Source organism: Pleurodeles waltl, chromosome 6, assembly GCF_031143425.1.
Source record: "Pleurodeles waltl isolate 20211129_DDA chromosome 6, aPleWal1.hap1.20221129, whole genome shotgun sequence".
Lineage (NCBI taxonomy): Eukaryota > Metazoa > Chordata > Amphibia > Caudata > Salamandridae > Pleurodeles > Pleurodeles waltl.
Genome location: NC_090445.1, coordinates 1,566,405,702 through 1,566,425,913, shown reverse-complemented (window position 1 = coordinate 1,566,425,913; position 20,212 = coordinate 1,566,405,702). Strand labels below are relative to the sequence as shown.

Genomic DNA, 20,212 nt, shown 5'->3' with positions numbered 1-20,212 from the left:
ACAACTGTTTAATAATCATTAGTATTAACGAATTCTATAGCTTCGATATTCCGCGTCTCCTCTTCCGGTGAGAGTGGACCGTAGCCAGTTCTTCGATAGCAGCCACTGCGTAAGGCAATGTCGGCGGATCACAGACATTATCACCGGGCTGTAGCGCAATTGGCTGACATAGAGGTAAACATTAGTCAGGCGGGCGCCCCATACTGTTACTGGTTGCAATCGCCATCTGTCTGTGCATGTTGTCGCAACATGCGTGAGTGCGCAGCACGATTGGCTGTTAACGCTGAGCCTTGCTTATGATTGGCTGCTGGGGAAATGGGACCCATTTCCCCACTATTAGAGGTGCAGTTCATTGAGTGAGATTGGTGTCGATCAAGCGGGCTTCCAAGTGTAGGTGCACTTGATTTGGTAAAGAGCCTCTCGCTCGTAGCATCTCTTTCGTCATTGGCTGCGGCCAAGTGCAAAGGCGCCGTAGGGCGGGCTCTACCACTGTCACTCGGAGGAATGCCTGTGACAGGGAACCGGCTTGGGTCTGGGCACTGTAGCCGAGTCCGTGTGAGGAGGGAGGTACACGGGGACTGAAGCCCAGCATGCCGCTGTCACAGGGCTTCCTGCTACTGTGTGCTATTCTCTTTGGCGGTAGTGCTGCTTCTCCTACCCCCGGGTTGTCTCCCGGCCCATCGCAACCCCCAGACGCATCGGCCTCCTTCTGGGCGCCTCATCTGTCCTCGGCACCTAATCTGTCGCCACCTTCGAGGACCCCGAATTCTTCCCTTTCTACGGACCCTGCAGGATCACCGGCACCCACAGGCGTCCCTGTCCCAGATGCCGCAGCCACGGCTCCTGGCAGTCCGGCCCCACTACTACCTCATGGAAGTGAGGTCTCTCTGCTTCCCCCCTCGGCGCCCCAAGCCCCCACCGCAGCTTCGGATCCGCACTTCAACTCCCCATCAACAGTCGAAGCCCCCCAGACTTTCGCAGAGGGTCGTGGAGTGACTCCCTCCTTCATACCGATTTACACCAGCTTTATAGGCCCTGACACAGTATCCTTAGGGACCCCCCTTACAGAGACACCGGCAACTAAGAGCCCTGGTGAGTTGAAGCGAAGATGCTGCGAATGGTTGCTACTGCATATACTGGGCGAAGGGTGAGAGGGAATGGATGTCGCTGGACATCACTTATGCTCATTCCAGTACTGAAAATGGATGTCGTTATCCCCCCCCCCCCCCCTCCCTTTTGTGCTGTATGTATTGTGTTTTAAACTGGCGATTTGTTGGTCTCATGTTCTCGAAATATCTCAATTTTGCTTTCTGGCAATGTAGCAACCAGAACGGTACCCACTCACCAAGCTGTGGCTACTTCTAGTGGACATTATGCTCTAATATAACGTGTATTGTAAAGTGCACAGTCGCGCAATGGAGCATCCTGCCTCTGAATAACAGATAGTTGTTGTTGCCCAACGCAGTGGTTCTCATTTTATCGACCTCGAGGGATAAATGGATAAGTGAAACATATGGGATTTAAAAACTGGACTTGGCTCTGTAGTTTTTTTCACGACGTGCAACAGTGCCGCTCATGTTGTACCCAGTTTTGCACTAAATGCCCCAGAATAGAGCACAGTGCTCCTGCTAATGTGTCCAGGCTTCCGCAGAACCACTATAGATAGACTCCCTTTGTGTCTGACTAATGGTGTTTGTTAGCAGTTACGTAGTATGTTTTTATGTTGCTAATGTGGAAAATTCCACCCCATTTTTCTCTTGATCTTGGGGTGCAGCTTAGACACTTTTGTTAATGTTTCCTAGTATCCCCGCCTTTTAAATTAGACCTTGAACCCTCTTGCACATCCTCAGCGGTTTTCAGCTTGTGTGCCCATAATACAGGCTTTTGCACTTATTTGCTGTTAGCCATTAGGACCACTCTTGTTGTCTTTTAGAGATGCAGTCATGTTGCCGTTTTGATTACTTTTTATATTAGAATTTGTATTTGTGTGCATATAGCCGAGTATATGTAAGACTGCAATTTTTATTTTTAGATTCCTATAAAGCGAACTCATTCTGCAGGTGTGAGTGGACTGCAGTTCAGCAGTACGACCACTGCTTATGATATCAAGCATTTTTTAGTTATTTAAATGGCATGTACTGAGGACCTGCACTTCTCAGCACAAAGCCAGTGCTTTTAATAGAATAATACTAGCACTTCTTAGTTGGAAACGGGCATCCTGGGATAGTAAGTGGCTACAGTTATATAGTTCCATTTCAAACGCTGCATCACGTATAATGTGTAAACAATCATAAACGTATAATAGTACTCATTTTGTGTGGTTGAAAACCTGTAGAGAAATAATCTGGAAGGGGGAGGGGAAGAGAGAGACCATGGATGAGATGATGGTTGATGGCATGTTAAGGGAGCAAATAAGTGGCAGTTAAACAGGAGTCATTTAAGGTGCCAACAGCCTTAGCAATGGCGTAGGTAGCAGCTCGGAGAACGTTGATGATTTTTTTTAGTTTACATTTATAATTATGGGGGCACCTAAAGTGCTTATTGGTACTGAATAACCTGATGGTCGATCCAGCATATTTAGGTTGATTAGGTTATGTTGCTTTGTAAGTAATAGATACAAATTTAAGTTATGTTCTGGCTTCCAACGAGAGCCAATAAAGTTCTCAAAATACCTGGGTAATGTGTTTGTATTTTTAGTGCCTCCAATGAGTCTTGCCTCAGAGTGAATAACTGCTTTGATGGATTGTAATAATGAATCAGGAGTGCCAGTCAGAACAGGGTCCCCCCCCGTAGTTCAGTTTGACTAGATCAACTCATACACAATTTGCCTAAAATCTGAGATGCAGAGGAATAATTTGTATTTTTTCTTTGAAAGAATACAGTATGGAATATTCATTTTATACTACACACTCAATGTGAAATTACCTGGATAAATGTGAGTTACCATAAATGACCAGGGGTTTAATCTCCTTGACTAATGTTTGTGCGAAGCCTTGAGTGTTTAGTTTAGTTAGCCAGTCTGTTAATCTTCTAGTCACAAGCCAATCTAACCAGGATTTATTCTGTGTTGTCTAGATTAAGCTTTAAGAGGTTCGATGACAGTCTTGCCGATTTGAAGGGCATTTTCTTTAGGTATGGATACTTCACATAGAGATCTTAGAGAAGACTTGAGTACCATCTCCACATTAATGTGAGATGACTGCTGCCTCCTTTATCAACATTCTCAGAGGCTCCAAATAGAGATTGAACCCCATAGGTACAAGAATTGATTCTTGGGGAACACCACTCGCTAAGGATCATCGTAGATGCACGTCTCCTGACTCTGCCCAGTTGTTTGTGGCACATGTGAGTCTCCAAAGCTTGATCCAGACTATGTCCAATGCTGCAGATGAGGAGGCTTGCATTGCCATCATCCAGTAAATATCCTCTAGGCATTTTACTGTTGCCATTTTCTGCATCACGTTGAAATCCAGAGTCTTACGGGGTAAGCAGCTTATTTTGTTTGATGTGAGTGTGGTTGGCAAGTTGGATTACTGCTTATTTCTTGAAAACTTTGCCCATCTCACGAAATATTTTTGGCAGATGTTTATATACACTTGCAGCTTTTTTGTGTGTGTATATATTATTATTATTATTATTATTTTATATATATATATATGTATATATATATATTTTTTTTTTCGGTCGTTTTTTTGTAGCTGCGCAGTAATTTGGCCATTTTTTAGGGCACCTTAGAACACATTTTGTATTAATGAGATATTCATCCTTCGGCACCACAGATTGGAAAAATAACTCAAATTTCTTTTGACTGTGTGATTGGATGATAACTTCATGATAAATGTCATTATAGTACAAATATCAATTACTAAGTAAAAACCAGATTCATTTTTTTATTCTAAAAATTATTCCTCTTCTTTTGTTTGATCAAGAGACCTCTCCTAAGCCCATCTGCACCTGGGCCACACTTTTACCTCAGTCTGCCAAACCATATTCAAGTACCCAACAAAGCTGACCAAGTTTATTGTTTCCCTAACATTCTGCCAGAAGCAAATTGGAGGTCTCTTAATGACTTCAGATTTTCTGCAACTATTTGAGCCAGAAATCACATCTCGGGGACAGTTCAGGTTCCAGTACGTCTTGTCTCATTTAAGAACAGCTGTCTTCAGGGATCTGCATAGATGTGAAGATAAAAGACCTAATTTAGAGTTTGGTTGATGGGTTACCCCTACACAAACGTGAGGGGGTATCCCATCCACCGTATTACAAATGCATTATATCCAGTGTTACTTGTATTCCGGCAGACTAAGATATCCATCGCATTTGTGACAGAGTAACCCGTCCGCCTGACTCTAAATCAAGTTCAGAGTTTCTTGAAAATTGAGGAAAAGACTCATTCCCTAGACCTAAGCCCATTATCCCAAACGTATCAATTTCATCGTATCTTTACTCTCCACCATTGTTAACAAAGGTCCGGATTTAGAGTTCAGTGGACTGTACTCTGTCACAAATGTGTAAAATGTCCTGTCTGCCTTATAACTGGTGTTGTTGGATAAAATGTAACCCATCTGCCAAACTCTAAATCAGGCCTTAAGTTTTTAAAGTTCTATAGCTGTGTGCTGCTTTAGTGTTAGTCTGCCAGCCTCTTGAAAGCAAATGTAGCGGCACTCTTGGTCAGTCGGTCTCTGCCCTTTTCTGCTCTATTCTTCCAAATAAGGGATCTCCAGATTAAGGCAGCAGAACCCACAAGAGACCAGCCATCATCATCCTGGCACCTGAGCCGACTTAACGTTTTCTGGCCTGTTGGCTTGAAGCCCTGAATCTCTTCCTTCATGATATTATACATATTTTTTTATAGTATTAAAACCTGTACTTGTTCGTGCCTTTGTAGGAGATGGAAAACTCTTATTTGTGATCAAGCATTACTCCTTGGAGCACTACACAAGGACAGTTTTTGTCTTACCCGAATTGCCTAGAAATATATGTAATATCTTCGTTTTCGAAACACTTCAGTCAAAATGGTGTTTAACTTGTTACAGATGTTCCGTGCGGAACTGTGTTAAAGAGTTTATTGATTCTACAAGCTCACATCAGCCGTAATATATTTTCCACTCTTCCTCTCAAAAACTAATTGAGGTTGTTGCCACCGTTTCCCATTTGTTGAAGAACGTTTCCGCAGACCGTAACTCCCTGGCCTCCAGATAGTCTATTTTTCTTTTCTATAAAAAATATTCTATTCATAACCCCTTCTTTCTTACATACCGCATCGTACACGCTGGAATGGCACTGACTATGCCTTTTCAGCCATTGAATCTTTCTGTCTCGTGAGAGGGTTTGAATTCCACTACAAGTGACTTTAGAAGCCTTCTTAACTCATTAAAATAATAATAATTTACGAATTCTTACCTCCTCACTGTTTTTCAAGTTTGATAGTCTCCAAATATCGCCAGCCTTCATTGACCCCTGCGCTGTCTTAAACTTTAGTTTTTTTTTAAATTGCCGGATGAAGAGAAATGTGAAGTGACACCTCTTTTAAAATTGCATGTAATCTCCAAACAAGTATTATAAACCATTGTGTATGTGAAAAATACATGTTAGTGAGGTATAATTCATTTTCAGTTATGAAACAGTACAGGGAAACTCAGTCATGACTAGGACATTTTCTCTCGATGAAACACAAACGTGTTCTAAAAATAATCCACATTATTTAACAAGCTGGCATGAGAGGAAAACCACACCCATCACACATTATCACCTACTAACTCAGGAAATTGGCTATGGAAGACCAAAGCCAAACGTGCTAGTAATGCGTGTCGGTGTTCGACACATCGGCTTGGAAATATGCCCAATATTGTGATTATTCACTACTTTGTCATCTCGTCCCTTTGGGCACGGTTGCTATTGCTTGGGTCTGATGATTAATGTTCGTCTCCTGAAAAATAAACTTGAAGTGCTAAACCTTGAGATGGATATTCTTGCAGTATCTAGAACTAATCTTCAGGGTTGGTACTCCCGAGAAAGGCATGAGGGGTTGTTATATTATCCCACGTTCATTGCTTTATCAACACTCGTAGAATAGCGAACATTTAAAGAAGCAATCTCAGACAGTTAAGCAATATTTATATTGTCGCATTCCCTTTACGACATCCCTACTTCCAAGCAAGTTTATACTTTGTGTGCAAACTAGCTAGATCCGTTAAAGGCTAGGCTCTTTACAAATGGCGTTCTATTTTGCAGCACCACCCTCTTAGGTTTTATCCATTTTTTTCATGAAGCATAGTTCTTCTTTTAATTAAACACACATTTAAGTAAGCAAAATACACAATTATTATGTGGAACTCCACGTTAAGTAATGGACAAATCATTGCAATATTTTCAGTGGTTTATAATCAGGCAAAGCTTTACCAATTTCCCACTACTTCATATTTGGTGGTGGTGGTGGTAGTAGTAGTAGTCGTAGTAGTGTGTGTGTGTGTGTGTGTGGTGTGTTTTTTTTTTTTTTTTTTTTTTAAGTATTAAGGCCAAGGGTTTGCTTGGTCCAAACAGATGATTGTGTTAATAAACATCGATGTTATAACATGAACTACAGTCTTACATAGATTCATAATACACAATAGAATAAATCAATGAATCTAGGATGTTCGGTCTTTACTGGAAACCTTGATGTGAGGTTTTCTGCTTCTTCCTTATGGACTGATGTTTGTAGAGGTCTACAGGGCCCAGTACACCACCCAGGTGCAGATTTACATTTTTAGTCAACTGGGATAATGACAAGCCTTTTAGGTCCCCAATGAAATTGACGCCTTCTCTTGTTATTATGATGAGTGTTAAGGCTTCTCTTTGAAAGGGTGAAACATCCATAAAAGCAGGTAATTTTGAAAATGCAGTGTGAAAGAATATTAGGGTGCCTAAACTGATTACTACAGTTGTTCTATAAAGGTAATTAAAATTTAGGTAAAAATGGAAACTGATCATGGTTTGTAATGGAATCAAACTTCTAAGTTTAGAATACTAAAAATGTCTTGCTGTCCTCAGTTTGTTGATTTTCTGGCTGAGAAAATGTGCACCAATAAATATTTGTCAGCAGTGCTTAAGACCGATTGTCACACCATGTGCTACATAAAACGTTATTGTTACATTAATAAGCCTCCCTGTAAAAAATGTTGGTAAAATGTTGCCTTAAAGTGCCTTTTCAAATCTAGCAACCCAACTCTTGATTGGCTCAGATGGTACTGTAGCTTCGTACCCAGTTGGAGTGAGTAGATATTTTTTTCGCCTTCTAAAACATGTGCATAAAGGAACATGATTTGGTGGGGGGGGCAAGTGGACGCAATCCACCATGGCACTGCTGCGTTTGTCACCGAAATCAAGGCAGTGGGGTCCCCGACCACCCACAACTTCTCAGCACAATAAATGCACACTGATGCCAGTGTGCACTTTATTGTAAAATACACCCAGAAGGTATCCTAGAGATGCCCCCTGAAAACATACCCAACTTCCAGTGTGGGCTGTCTAGTTTTTGCCAGCCTGCCACACCAGACATGTTGCCTTAGTCACTCTGTGGCCAGGAACAAAGCCTGTACTGGGTGGAGGTGCTTCTCACCTCCCACTGCAGGAATTGTAACACCTGGCGGCGATCCTCAAAGGCTCACCCCCTTTATTACAGCTCCACAGGGCATCCCAGCTAGTGAAGATGCCCGCCCCTCCGGCCTCTGCCCCCACTTTTGGCGGCAAGGCTGGAGGAGATAATGTGGAAAACAAGGAGTCACCCATCAGTCAGTCAGGACAGCCACTAAGGTGCCCTGAGCTGATGTGACCCCTGCCTTTAGAAATCCTCCATCTTAGTTTTGGAGGATTCCCCCAATAGGATTAGGGATGTACCCCCGCCACACAGGGAGGAGGCACAAAGAGGGTGTAGCCACCCTCAAGGACAGTAGCCATTGGCTACTGCCCTCCCAGACCTAAACACACCCCTAAATTCAGTATTTAGGGCTCCCCCAGAAGCGAGGAAGATAGATTCCTGCAACCTAAAGAAGAAGGACTGCTGACCTGAAGCCCTGCAGTGAAGACGGAGACGATAACTGATCTGGTCCCAGCCCCACCGGCATGTCTCCCTACTTCGACAAAAACTGCAACAGTGACGCATCCAACAGGGACCAGCGACCTCTGAAGCCTCAGGGGACTGCCTTGCATCTAAAGGACCAAGAAGCTCTTGAGAACAGCAGGGCTGTTCTGCAACTTTCTGCAACAAAGAAGCAACTTTAAAGACCCCACGTTTCCGGCTGGAAGCATGAGACTTTCCACTCTGCACCCGACGCCCCCGGCTTGACCTGTGGAAAACAAACACCTCAGGGAGGACTCCCCAGCGACTGCGAGCCCGTAAGTAACCAGAGTTGACCCCCCTGAGCCCCAACAGCGACGCCTGAAGAGGAAATCCACAGGCTCCCCCTGACTGCGACTGCCTGTAACAAGGGACCTGACACCTGGAACCAACACTGCATCCGCAGCCCCCAGGATCTGAAGGAACCGAACTCCAGTGCAGGACCGACCCTCTGCCTAGCCCAGGTGGTGGCTACCCCGAAGAGCCCCCGTGCCTGCCTGCATCGTTGAAAAGACCCCCGGGTCTCCCCATTGCTTTCTATACAAAACCTGACGCCTGTTTGCACTCTGCACCTGGCCGCCCCTGTGCCGCTGAGGGTGTACTTTCTGTGCCTGCTTGAGCTGCTGGTGTGGTAACTTTGGGGTTGCTGTGAACCCCCAACGGTGGGCTACCTTGAACCCAACTTTGAACCCGGTAAGTGTTTTACTTACCTGTGAACTTAACAATTACTTACCTCCCCCAGGAACTGTTGATTTTTGCAGTGTCCACTTTTAAAATAGCTTATTGCCATTTGTATCAAAACTGTACATGCTATTGTGATTATTCAAAGTTCCTAGAATACCTGAGTGAAATACCTTTCATTTGAAGTAATACTTGTAAATCTGGAACCTGTGGTTCTTAAAATAAACTAAGAAAATATATTTTTCTATATAAAAACCCATTGGCCTGGAGTAAGTCTTTGAGTGTGTGTTCCTCATTTATTGCCTGTGTGTGTACAACAAATGCTTAACACTACCCTCTGATAAGCCTACTGCTCAACCACACTACCACAAAATAGAGCATTAGAATTATCTCTTTTTGCCAGTATCTTACCTCTAAGGGGAACCCTTGGACTCTGTGTACCCTATTTCTCACTTTGAAATAGTATATACAGAGCCAACTTCCTACACCAAGCGCTCTATCCAATAAAGCTCTCAGGCGTTCTCCTCCATTATCTCTTTATCTAGGCCCCTTAGTATAGTTTACATGCCTCTGAAAAAACCTCAAACAAATAGGGTATCAAGCTATTTCCAGCTGACAGAGGCAAGAGACTTTCACCCCTCCACTACTAAAGAGGGAATAATGGCATTAACCAAGGAAGATCTCCTTTCCTGTCTTCAAGATTTTAAAAAGGAGTTGCAAGAAGTGTTACAGACAGTTCTCGCTACCGCTCTAGAGATACTCCAGTCGGACTTAATCTCTAAGCTTGCCACCTTAAAACAAGATATAGACTCAGTGGGCACACACACTCTTGATTTAAACACTAAGTTGCAGTCCCTTGAGCAATGAGTGGCCCAACTAGAGGCTTCATCTGGCAGCTGAAAGCCCACTTCCAGGCCACGCTCTTTAAATGTGAGGATTTGGAGAACAGTACTCACGGTACAGCAATATTCGCCTGCAAACCCTCGAGCAAAGAATGGAGGGGTAGGTCTGTTATCAGAACTCTTGGGAGTTGACCGCACCAATATTAAACTGGAACATGTTCACCAAGTTGGATCATTATCCCCTGGGGAGGGGAAACATTCCCAAGATTTGTTTGCAAAACTACATTACATCAGTGTGAAAGAAGCGATCCTACAGTCAGCGAGGAAGATGGTCAGTATCCTTCCACAGAGCATCCTGTAGTGTTTCAGGCTATAGCTCCAGCTATACTGTTCTGGAGATTAAAGTTCTACCCTGCCACTGATAAACTACTCCGGGAACTAATTAATTACATGTGGACTTATCCCTTTGGGTTAGCCTTTTGAACACCAAAACGAGATGCACCACTTTATGGAACTAACCGAAGCAGCGACTCTGCTGGGAGTGCCAGTTCTTGGCAACAGTCGATTTGAGGGAAGCTCGAGGGACCATCTATGACCCTAATCACAAGTATTACCACAGGAAATAGCTTTCCCAGCGACGACTGAGGTGACCGGGGAAGCTCTGGGCATCAGGCTGAAGTATGCAACAGGCTTCTCAGTAGAGACAGTATCTCAGAAGTCCTTCGGCTGGCATAGCTGGGTGAAATACACTGCTCCCTGGTTTTGTTCCAACATGGTAGGCCTCCCTTGGGGATTCATCTTGGGCCTACACATAGACATATGTAGTTGGAAGGTGAGTTCCTAAGTTGCGCATTGAGACACATGAGCCTCCAGGGCACAAATCTGGTACCTCTAGAACATTTCTTAGCCTTGCTCTTATAATTTCGAAGCACAAACACTTAAGTGGATTACACCCTTTTTTTTTTTTTTCTTTCTTCACATTCTCACTGTACATACTCCAGACTTGACAACACATTCATAGGTCAGTCACGAGAGCAATCAATTTTGGTGACTACTTTTCATCCGATTGCCCTATTAGACCATGCTCCTGTAAAACTCATTTTAGACTGGGCTACTCCCACCTCTAAATTACGTTGGTGGTGCTTCCCTGGATCCCTCACTGGGGATAGTTGAACTGTGTAGGACTATCCAAAAAGTCTTCGAGGTGAACAACCCTCAGGCACAACCCTGTCTAGTACTTGGGATGCCTTCAAAGCTATTATTAGAGGCAAATGTGTTTCACTTCTATCTACTTTAACTAAACGGAAAACCTAGGACAGGATAGAACTTGAGGTTGAATTAGAAGAAGCAGAACAAGCACACTAGGATACTCCATCCCTAGCATACCAGAAGAAATTAACTGCCCTTAGGGGTAAGTTAAATGCAATATAAACTAACAGAGCTGAATTTACAATGCTATGCCGTACATGAGACTTATAACTGGGAAAATAAGATAGGCCCACACTTATCATGACAATTCAGTCAAACACTAAAAGGAATGTATCTGCCTCTACAATCGCAAGGCAGGCAGTATAGCCTCATCCAAAAAGGATAACACAAGGGCCTTTTGAGTCTTTTATAAACCTCTGTACACATCCAGGACAACAGCGGAAAATGCACATCTACAATATTTTGTGGGAATGAAGCTACCTCAAGTGACAACTGATCAAAATGAGGAGGTTGGCCGCCCAATCAGAGAAGAGGTCCAATCAGCAATTGCTGCTCTTGAATCTCGTAAATCGCCAGGGAAGGATGGGTTTACTGCCCAATTTTATAAGACCTTTAGCCCAGATTTAGTGCCTCCCTTAACACTCTTATTTAATCATATGACCTCCTCCTGAATTGTTACCCCTCGATGAGCGAGGCGTTAATCACAGTCCTCCTAAAACCAGGGAAAGAACCCCATATCTGTGCTTCATATAGACCTATAGCACTATTAATCCTAGATGTCAAACTGTATGCTGATATTCTTGCCACCCAGCTTGAGGAATTTCTGCCAGATCTGATTCATCAGGCTTTGTTAATGGGAGACAGATGCATGATAATTTAAGGAGGGTGGTCCAACAGTCGAAAAGGTTACCAAAAAAAAAAGATTCCTGCTGCTCTTTTGGCCTTAGATGACGAAAAAACATTTGGCTAAGTGGATTGGACTTACTCTTCCACACACACTGCAAATTTGGTATCAGTGAACACTTTATAGGTTCATTGCGGCTGCAGACATAGTGAATAATATCAAGTTGATCAGCCACCGTATGTAATCAGGGATCAAACATCACGTTGATTAGCTAAAAGTGGGGAGTTAGAACCTTTGCAAGTATTTTGTATAGTCTGTTTCACGGGTACTGGCTGAGAAGGATCAGGGCACATAGCCCACATACAAGAGAAACACGTAACACATCTTATAGTACACTGTACTCTATACCATAGAGAGGGCAATTTGATACTGAAAATGAGACTGTAAATTTTTAGCAACCTTTTAATTTTCATAATTAGATTTACAACTTTCGTTGGATGAAATGTAAAAAATATCCTATTATGAATTATCTTTTTACTCTGCAAAATCTTCACAAGTACTTAAGACACTGTATCTAAAACTAGAAATATTGTGATCAATAATAGGTTGCCTGTTGATGGTCTGGTTACACTTGTTATTAACTGTTTGCTTCTGGGTCACGCCACGCGGCATGGCAGTTTGGTTGGCTTTAGACAGAAGTATAAATATCTGTGAGGGCATGGTGTCTAGTTTGCGAACCATAACCTGAGAGCTAAATACGCATTTATCTGGTGAGTTAATGATGAACTGGAATGTTAGCTTTATGCTAAACACTATGATTACAGATTATTATTGTATCATCCTGGTTTTCATATCGTACACAAACCGATTGTGGGGAAGAAAAGGAATAAAGAGGACAGAATTATTGTAGGAGAGTATGAAAGGAATCCATCAATGTTGTTAATAATTTGTCAGTGGTTGCTGATCGATCAATCAATGTGGGAAAAGTGTATGGACGTTATGGAAGAACTCCCTTTGGATGGAAATATATGTAGTTTGCATTCATGTAAATAATTTTGTATAAGGTGTCCATGAAACAAATATTTATGGTAGAAACACAATGAGCTCCTGTCCTGTTTTGTTGAATACATTAACATCAGTGTTTTTTTCTCAACAGTGTTTTCATGATATTGGAGGCAGAATGTCACCAAGTTTTGACAACTAGATTAGATTGTTTTATTGGGTTTTAGGTTGAGTAGAAGTGCTATTCTTCACATTGCTCATAATTAGGGGTATTCACTCAATATTATATCTGTGTGACAAATGAACCAGGAGACCAGACAGATTTGTTATACAAACAGATTGAAGCATAAACATAGTTCACTTTATAGCATCCGAGAATATACATTTTTATCCTAAAAAGGTTGGATTGATCATATAATATTTTATTATCTTTTGAATTATAGATATCATGCATACAAGATTGTATCTCAAACAATAGTGAATACTACTGAAATAACTATTTAGTGACTAATTTTTTATAAGGTAAGTATCTCTTTTTAATCAAGTTGATCTGCAATATGTATACATAAGTGAAGTTTGTAAAGGACTAAGATATATAGCATAGGTCTCCAACCTTTCCTATAATAAGAGCTACTTATTTTCAATAAAAATAGTGCTGAGTTACAATATTGTTAGTCTTGTATAATAGTGACCACATTAGACAAGATTAAAGACTGTCAGCAGTGATCATCCCAGTCCATCAGGCAAGGTTGGCAGTAGTAATGCAGAAATGAAAAGGCTTTATCTGTTTGGAATGCGTATATATGGGTAGTATATAACATCCTTATCAGTGAAGACCATGGCACAAATATTTTAACAAGAGTAATAAGCCTCCCCAGCACCACATGATCTATTACTCAAATATCAGCTCTAAATATATTTTGGGAATTCAGACAATTATTTTTCCCAAACATCAGCTTAAGAGTTCTGAAAATACACTCTTTGGAATTCTGGTTTAAATATGTTAATTGAACTCAGCTGAAAAGCCTTTAATTTAGTAGGCTGCCCTGCACAGAGGAGAGCTACATAGAGCTGGAGAACTACCAGTGGCCCACAAGCTTCTCGTTGGAAAAGCCTGATGTATATTATGGAGTTTCACTGATCAAGTGAGATTAGTTTCCTTTCCCTGTTAAGAGACCTTCAATATTTTGATTAAACTTTGACATTATTAAAGATTAAATAGAAGATTCCCAGAAAAATACAATGTTTGGATTCTACATATATAAGACACTGAGGCACACATACAGTACTTCTGATCAAAATGTTGATTGTGTCTTGGTAAAAAAAGATGATCCAAGTTGTTTCTTATAATAAATATTTGTACTTAACTTTTTAAAGTGACATAAGTAAATCTCATTTTCAATCAAGCTCTCAAGATGTAAGAATTTGATATGCGTACCTTAAAAAGCCATTATATATTTTTTTCATTATTACTAGCTACTTGTATGTATAGAATTACTAACTATTAACATGTGGTGTAACTTGTGTGACTTAAGATACATTTTTAAGATTCTATTCAGCCTTCATAAAGAGGGTTACCTTAAAACACATGTTGGCTGGTTCTGGAATTAATGCTGTGTGGATTTTGAACAAATTTGGCCGCTATAAATTTTTAAATGAATGAACTATTGACTGAAAGAAACTCTGGAGTTCAGCATCTTTCAAACGATTTGGATTGACTGAGACCTCCTTTCGGGCTTACTGCTTTTCAAAGAGCAGGCTCTGCTCCGGCCACTTTAATTTTAATCTATGCTGTCTGTCCTTTGTGCCAGAATTAATCCATCATACTCTCTAAAGAGTATGACCCAAAGAAAAAAGGGTAGTCTTCACAGTAGAACAGGTTTCTAGGACAAGGCAATTGAAACAGCTTAATGCACAAATAAGACCATAAAATGGATCAGCAGCAATCCGAGTCTAGTAGAATTTTTGGGATATCACAGCTGGAAGCCAATGAGCCCTTTGATTTTCTTCTGAAAGTCTCACTGAATGCAGTCAGCAAGCGTGTTAGAGAGTAGATCTGTATTGGAAATGACTAGATGTATTCTTTTGACCCCTTCTTTAATTCAACACACACACCCAAATTGTTGCAGTGTCAGTTCTACGAGTCATGTATCGCAGCACTTGTGAATGCTCCAAAAGGTGGTGCAGTGCAACTATGCAAAAAACGGTATAACAAAGTAGCAAAGAGGCCAAGGCCAGTGTAACAATGTAGAACAAAGAGGTTATTACAAGTTTATTATTTCGTGAATAGTCCAAAACAGTAAATTATTTGATAGACGCCCAAATAGGCAATGTAGATAATAATGACAAAATAATATACAAATAGAAAAACCAAAAAGTCCTTATGTCCTTGTAAACGTAGCCGGTGCATAAACTGGTAATGAGTTCACGATGAATGGCCAACAAGTTTCGCCCAACATAGGGCTTCTTCAGGGCTAAAAACATAACCAAAGTAAACATATATATTCTATGATATGGTACAAAGTGAGTAAATGAAGATGAAAAAGTAAAAGTACCAGAAATATTGTAAGAGAGAAGGAGATATCAAAGAAATAGCAAAAGAACCACTCAAAATCTCAGTCGAGATAGTTTGTGCCAACAGATGTTGAAGATTAACCAACCCGTACACGAAAAGATCAAGGTCATGCATGATCATGCAGCATATGCCAATATATAAGATTTTTTTTTTATAATAGTTCTAATAAAGTGTTTAAAGCAAGGTTATCCCCTCCTGTCACTTACATTATACCCTTTGATAAACCAGACAATGGTTTAGAGGTTTCTTTTTAGGTGTTCATTGTTTTAGTAATAAATAGATTACCACATGATTTGCTATTCTGACTGGTTGCCTTTGCTGTACATATAGTTTAGTGGGCCAAAATAGGCAAATTGTGATGGATTTTTCTATTTGTTATCTTTTTTGCACTGACATAAACTGTGGCAAAAACAAAGGTTCTATACAACTGTGTGTTTTTTACATGCTGTAATCTTTGAGTTCGAAGCAGGATAGTGAATTAAGTATTTTTTTTTTTTTCAATGTATTAATTTTTATGTTGGCCAGATAGCGTAGATCTCTGAAAGGTTTTCTAACATGTATTTCCTCTGGTTCTTATATTAAAAATAAAATAATGTCTCTAAAAACAATAAATATAGTCTGATAAGTGCTTTGGTTGCTTCATGAGGTTTTTTGATATGCCAGTTTTCAGGATGGACCCAGTCTGGAATGTGTAGTCTAGTCTCATGAATGAATTTCCGCCCCCCCCCCCCAAAACAAAAAAACACACACAAACACTCCCCATCCCCTTATCAGATTTCCAAATGTGTTAAGTTTTCAGCACCTAAATTAAAACCATCTGTAATAGAAGTCTGACTTAATAGAAGGCTTTACAAAGCAATGCAAGTAAAGTGGAGAGAAGCAGATATAATATAAAGGGACAAGCTGAACAAGAATGACTTTATAACTTTTGAGAGAACAGTAAGTGTGTTTTGAGTCTTCAGTTACCCCTCCCTCCCCCAGACTGTTACTAGGTTAAATATTAAGGAACATTTTGAACAGGTTAGACTTCGTGGAAGTATAGGAACTTTGGTTGAACTTTAGATTATTCAAAAGATGGGTGCACATTCTTGATGCTTGTCATGGGAAAGATTAGTCCATTGTCTTAGACGTTTTCTTTTTTTGGAATTTCTAGAATTCAGTGTGATTTAGTTCTAGCACCTCCTTGATCTCTGGTCGGGTCTATTTTTCCTTGAAGTAGCTCAAGAGAACAAGATTTAAGTCTTTGTATATGATATTTGTGTATGATGTATACAGTATCAAGACAGAATATGATAGTTGCCAGTGTGTTGTAAATTTGAGCTTCCATGGCTATCTAGTGAAGGTATTTTGGAATCTGTGTGATTTGATCTGATTTCTTAGCATATGAAACGGGGGCAATGTAATCTTGAGGAGGACCAATGGTGTTTATTTTTTGGTAAATCTACCCAAGGATCCCATCTACACAGTTTTAATAGGAAGCTGTTACTCAGTACTAGACGTTGAACATATATACACTCTGCAGAATAATTTTTGTCTAGTTCTATCCAGTTTAGTACAGGAGTGGTGTTGGTTTGAAGGCTAAGGTTTCACAACTACAACATGCAGATGTTCCAGTCTGATATGGTTGCAGCTCAGAGAGGTAGATTATGTCATCAATTCTCTTTCCCAAACACGTTTCATATATTACATGCATAACCAGTGTTGAGTAAATAGCACTTGTTTTCATTGATCATACTATGTGTTTTTTTTATTTTTTTTAACCAGCTTATTTTTATAATCAGCTGGATAGATACCGAACAGGTCTTGTAGAACAGGTATTGTAAATCGCATACTTAACATACTGGCTATCTAGCTTTCTGTACTTTGTTAGAGGTTTATAACTGGACGTTTGAGGCAGACTATAGTGTATCTCTAGGCTTCAGTGAAAAGCTACACTTGTTTTTCTAATGACGTAAAACAAAACTGCTTTTAAAAGAGCAAGCATTCAAGTTTGTACCTGCTTTGATGACAAAGAACAATAGAAAAAAATTGTGTTAGGCTGAAAATAGTGTAATTATATTTGGAATAATCTGTGAGAAATTCTGCTTCCTAAAATGGTAATCCTGTAAGTGCAATACATATGAGAATTTACGCTGTCCCATTTGACAATTTATGGGGTACAATACTTAAACTCTGGCCTTATTCTGTCATCTCACCAACACTGCTTTTCATCCATCCTACATTACTACCTGTTTTCAATCAGTGTTGGGATACCACTTTGTCAGTATCTTTAAAGTTGATCCTGCACATTAAACACAATCCTATAATTCTGGAGTGCGTCTCAGGCTAGTGATTCATCAACAGAAGGCATGAGTTGAACTATCTTGGCCTATGAGAATGGAAGCCTGTCCCCCACTGCATGCAAGGCAGAGCATAAGTCATGTAGTGTGTGGTGGTGTTAATAGCCTTACTTTAGCAGCCAGCACACTGTGTTCGAGACTGATCAACAAATGGCAACTGCATGGAACTTGAAACTGATTTGAAATATATGAGAAACTACTCGGAGATAGACTTCAATCCAAACAGGGATATGAAATGTTTGCAACAGTTGGGCATCTTTAGAAATAAAGTAATAGAGAAGCAATCGTACCAGTTGAACTACTAAATCTAGTACTCCTCGCCTCACATTGATATGGAAAAACAAAGCACACAAAGTGAATTACTGTTCTGACCTTATGACTGCATATTATTTTCTTGGGAGTTCATCTCTTCTTTATGAACAACAGACTTCACTTGCTTATCTTTCTGGTTCTTCATGCTGATTAACTTGTATCGAAATATTCATATCTATTGATGCTTCTAATGTTTCGGTTAGGCAAGGCCAGCATGCATCAGGTTGGTATAGGCATTACACAGATTGAGATGCTGGACGCGGTTACCTTGTCGAACATGGCTTGGATGACGGGACTTTTGACTCTAGTAATTCAACATCGACCTGATGAAGGTCATTGCATATCTGCTTCATGATTAAGGATGGCTCATAAATTAAGTATATCTTGGATGTTGGCCGTATCTATCCGATACTTATGCCTTGACTGTTTTTGTTCGTTTTCTATTTTGAGCTCTTCTTTGAGGCAGCCCGTAGTAGGGCGAAACACGTTGGCTGCTTTTGTTATGTACACTTGCGAAGAATCAAGGTTTAAAAAAGACACCAAATGCAAATGATCTACATGCATTGCTTGGTTTATTCAGTGTTTGTTTCTTATATTTTCTCAGAGAGGCAACATAAACAATCTTCATCTGTCTAGTCAATGACAATTAGAATAAGCAATGTGTCAAGCAAATTTATTTAGTAACAGGAAAAAAAAGATGAAAGTAACTTTCCGGTTTTGGCAAGTTTCCTTACAGTAAACTCCTGACATGGTAGTGGTATTGGTGGCTTGTGACTTTGTGTGATTCCAGTTGCCATTGACTGGGAGGGCCTTACATTGGTGGCAGAGCTATTACTTCTCCATTTGGGGCATGAGTTGTGCTGACTTTGGAAGCCTGTTTCACTTGTTACTGTGTATGTTGGGTGGGACTGGTCACCGATCATAACCCTTCGTTTCGACATCTACCTCATGTGATGCTTATCATTTGACTGGGCTTGAACTTTTTTAATTTTTTTCCTTGAAAAAGTCACGCAGGTGACGAAACATGTGTTGGCTGTAGCTGTGGACATTTCAACATTTTGTCATGTGCAGAAGAACTGATTCCACACATCAGTAAAAGGCTTCAACCTTATGAGCTCTTTATGGAATTTTTGTGGATGAAAATTTGTTGTGGACTTCTCTTGGTGTACTGTGGAATGTACTTTCATTCATGTACATGCAATGTGACCCTCATGGCCACAATACTATGCCTATAGGTAGTGGGGTATAAGTTACCGTTTAGCACCAGATTTGACTTAACATATGTTTGTTTATTATACTTCTTTTTCTATTTACTTTCCAACACCTGGAGGATGGGCTCTCTCTGATAACACCACTACCCTGTTTCTTTGTGATTTAACAGACAGTATATTGAGGCCAGTGCATCAGGCCGTCAGTACGTCAGTACTGACGGCATTAGGGCTGAGTGCACTCCCTATGTTACGTTGATAACGCCACCCAAAACGTGCTGGCATTCACCTGCTCCATACTCCTCCTCGTTAATTGTTCTTCCCTCAAAGCAATTGATCATGTAAAATATTCAACTTTGTCTTCCCACCATACTCATATGCTGTGATTTCACTAGCTTCTGAATTCTTTTGTTACCAATTCTTGTAAAAGTAATAGTTGGATTCAATGGTAAACAAAGAGTCCGAATTTACTTCAGCCTCCTTAGTCAAACCATAAGTTTCTGAATTCTAGTTAGGTGAAGGCTACTGTTCTTCATCGCATCACAAAGCAATTTGTTCTTTCTCCTTCTCACTCACATTTGAGTGGAGACTAGTATTGCTGTTATATTCACCATCACACACTCAAACATTTTTGATTCATCTACTGAAGGTGCATTTTCTTGTATCGGAGGAACCCGGTTATTACCTTTCCTCAAACAGTTGAGAAGTGCCACAGTTTACCGCAACTAAATCACTCTCTTCCCACAACAGTCCAAGAGCTACTCTGTGTGTGTTTAATGAACCACGCCACAACCATCTACATTTAGAAGAGCTTTCTTGCACAGTACGTTTTGGTTTTTCAACCTTTCATCTTTCAATTTTCATCTTGTCACAGGCACCTTTTTGAACACTGTAGAAACTTCTGACTATCACACATAGTCTACACTGAGGGATTTAAATGGGGATATTATACCTTCCATGCTCTTGGCTACATCGTTTGTCTTAACCGGAATGGGATTCCTATATCTAAAAAGCAGTTCTTGGCTTTTCATACTGATGCAACGAATAACAACTTGGTCTTCAATATAAACATTTACAATGTTACTTGAGTCAACTTGGCTGC

The 20,212-nt window shown here is 40.5% G+C and overlaps 1 protein-coding gene across 1 annotated transcript in view; it reads left to right on the top strand.

Moving 5' to 3' along the window:
• The first annotated feature begins 495 nt into the window (after window positions 1-495).
• MEGF9 (multiple EGF like domains 9) overlaps window positions 496-20,212 on the top strand; it is a 193,146-nt gene continuing 173,429 nt past the window's right edge. Inside the window, exon 1 of the mRNA XM_069241281.1 lies at window positions 496-1,092. Within this exon, the coding sequence (XP_069097382.1) occupies window positions 591-1,092 (502 nt within the window). The 5' untranslated portion in view covers window positions 496-590. The remainder of the gene's footprint in view (window positions 1,093-20,212) is intronic.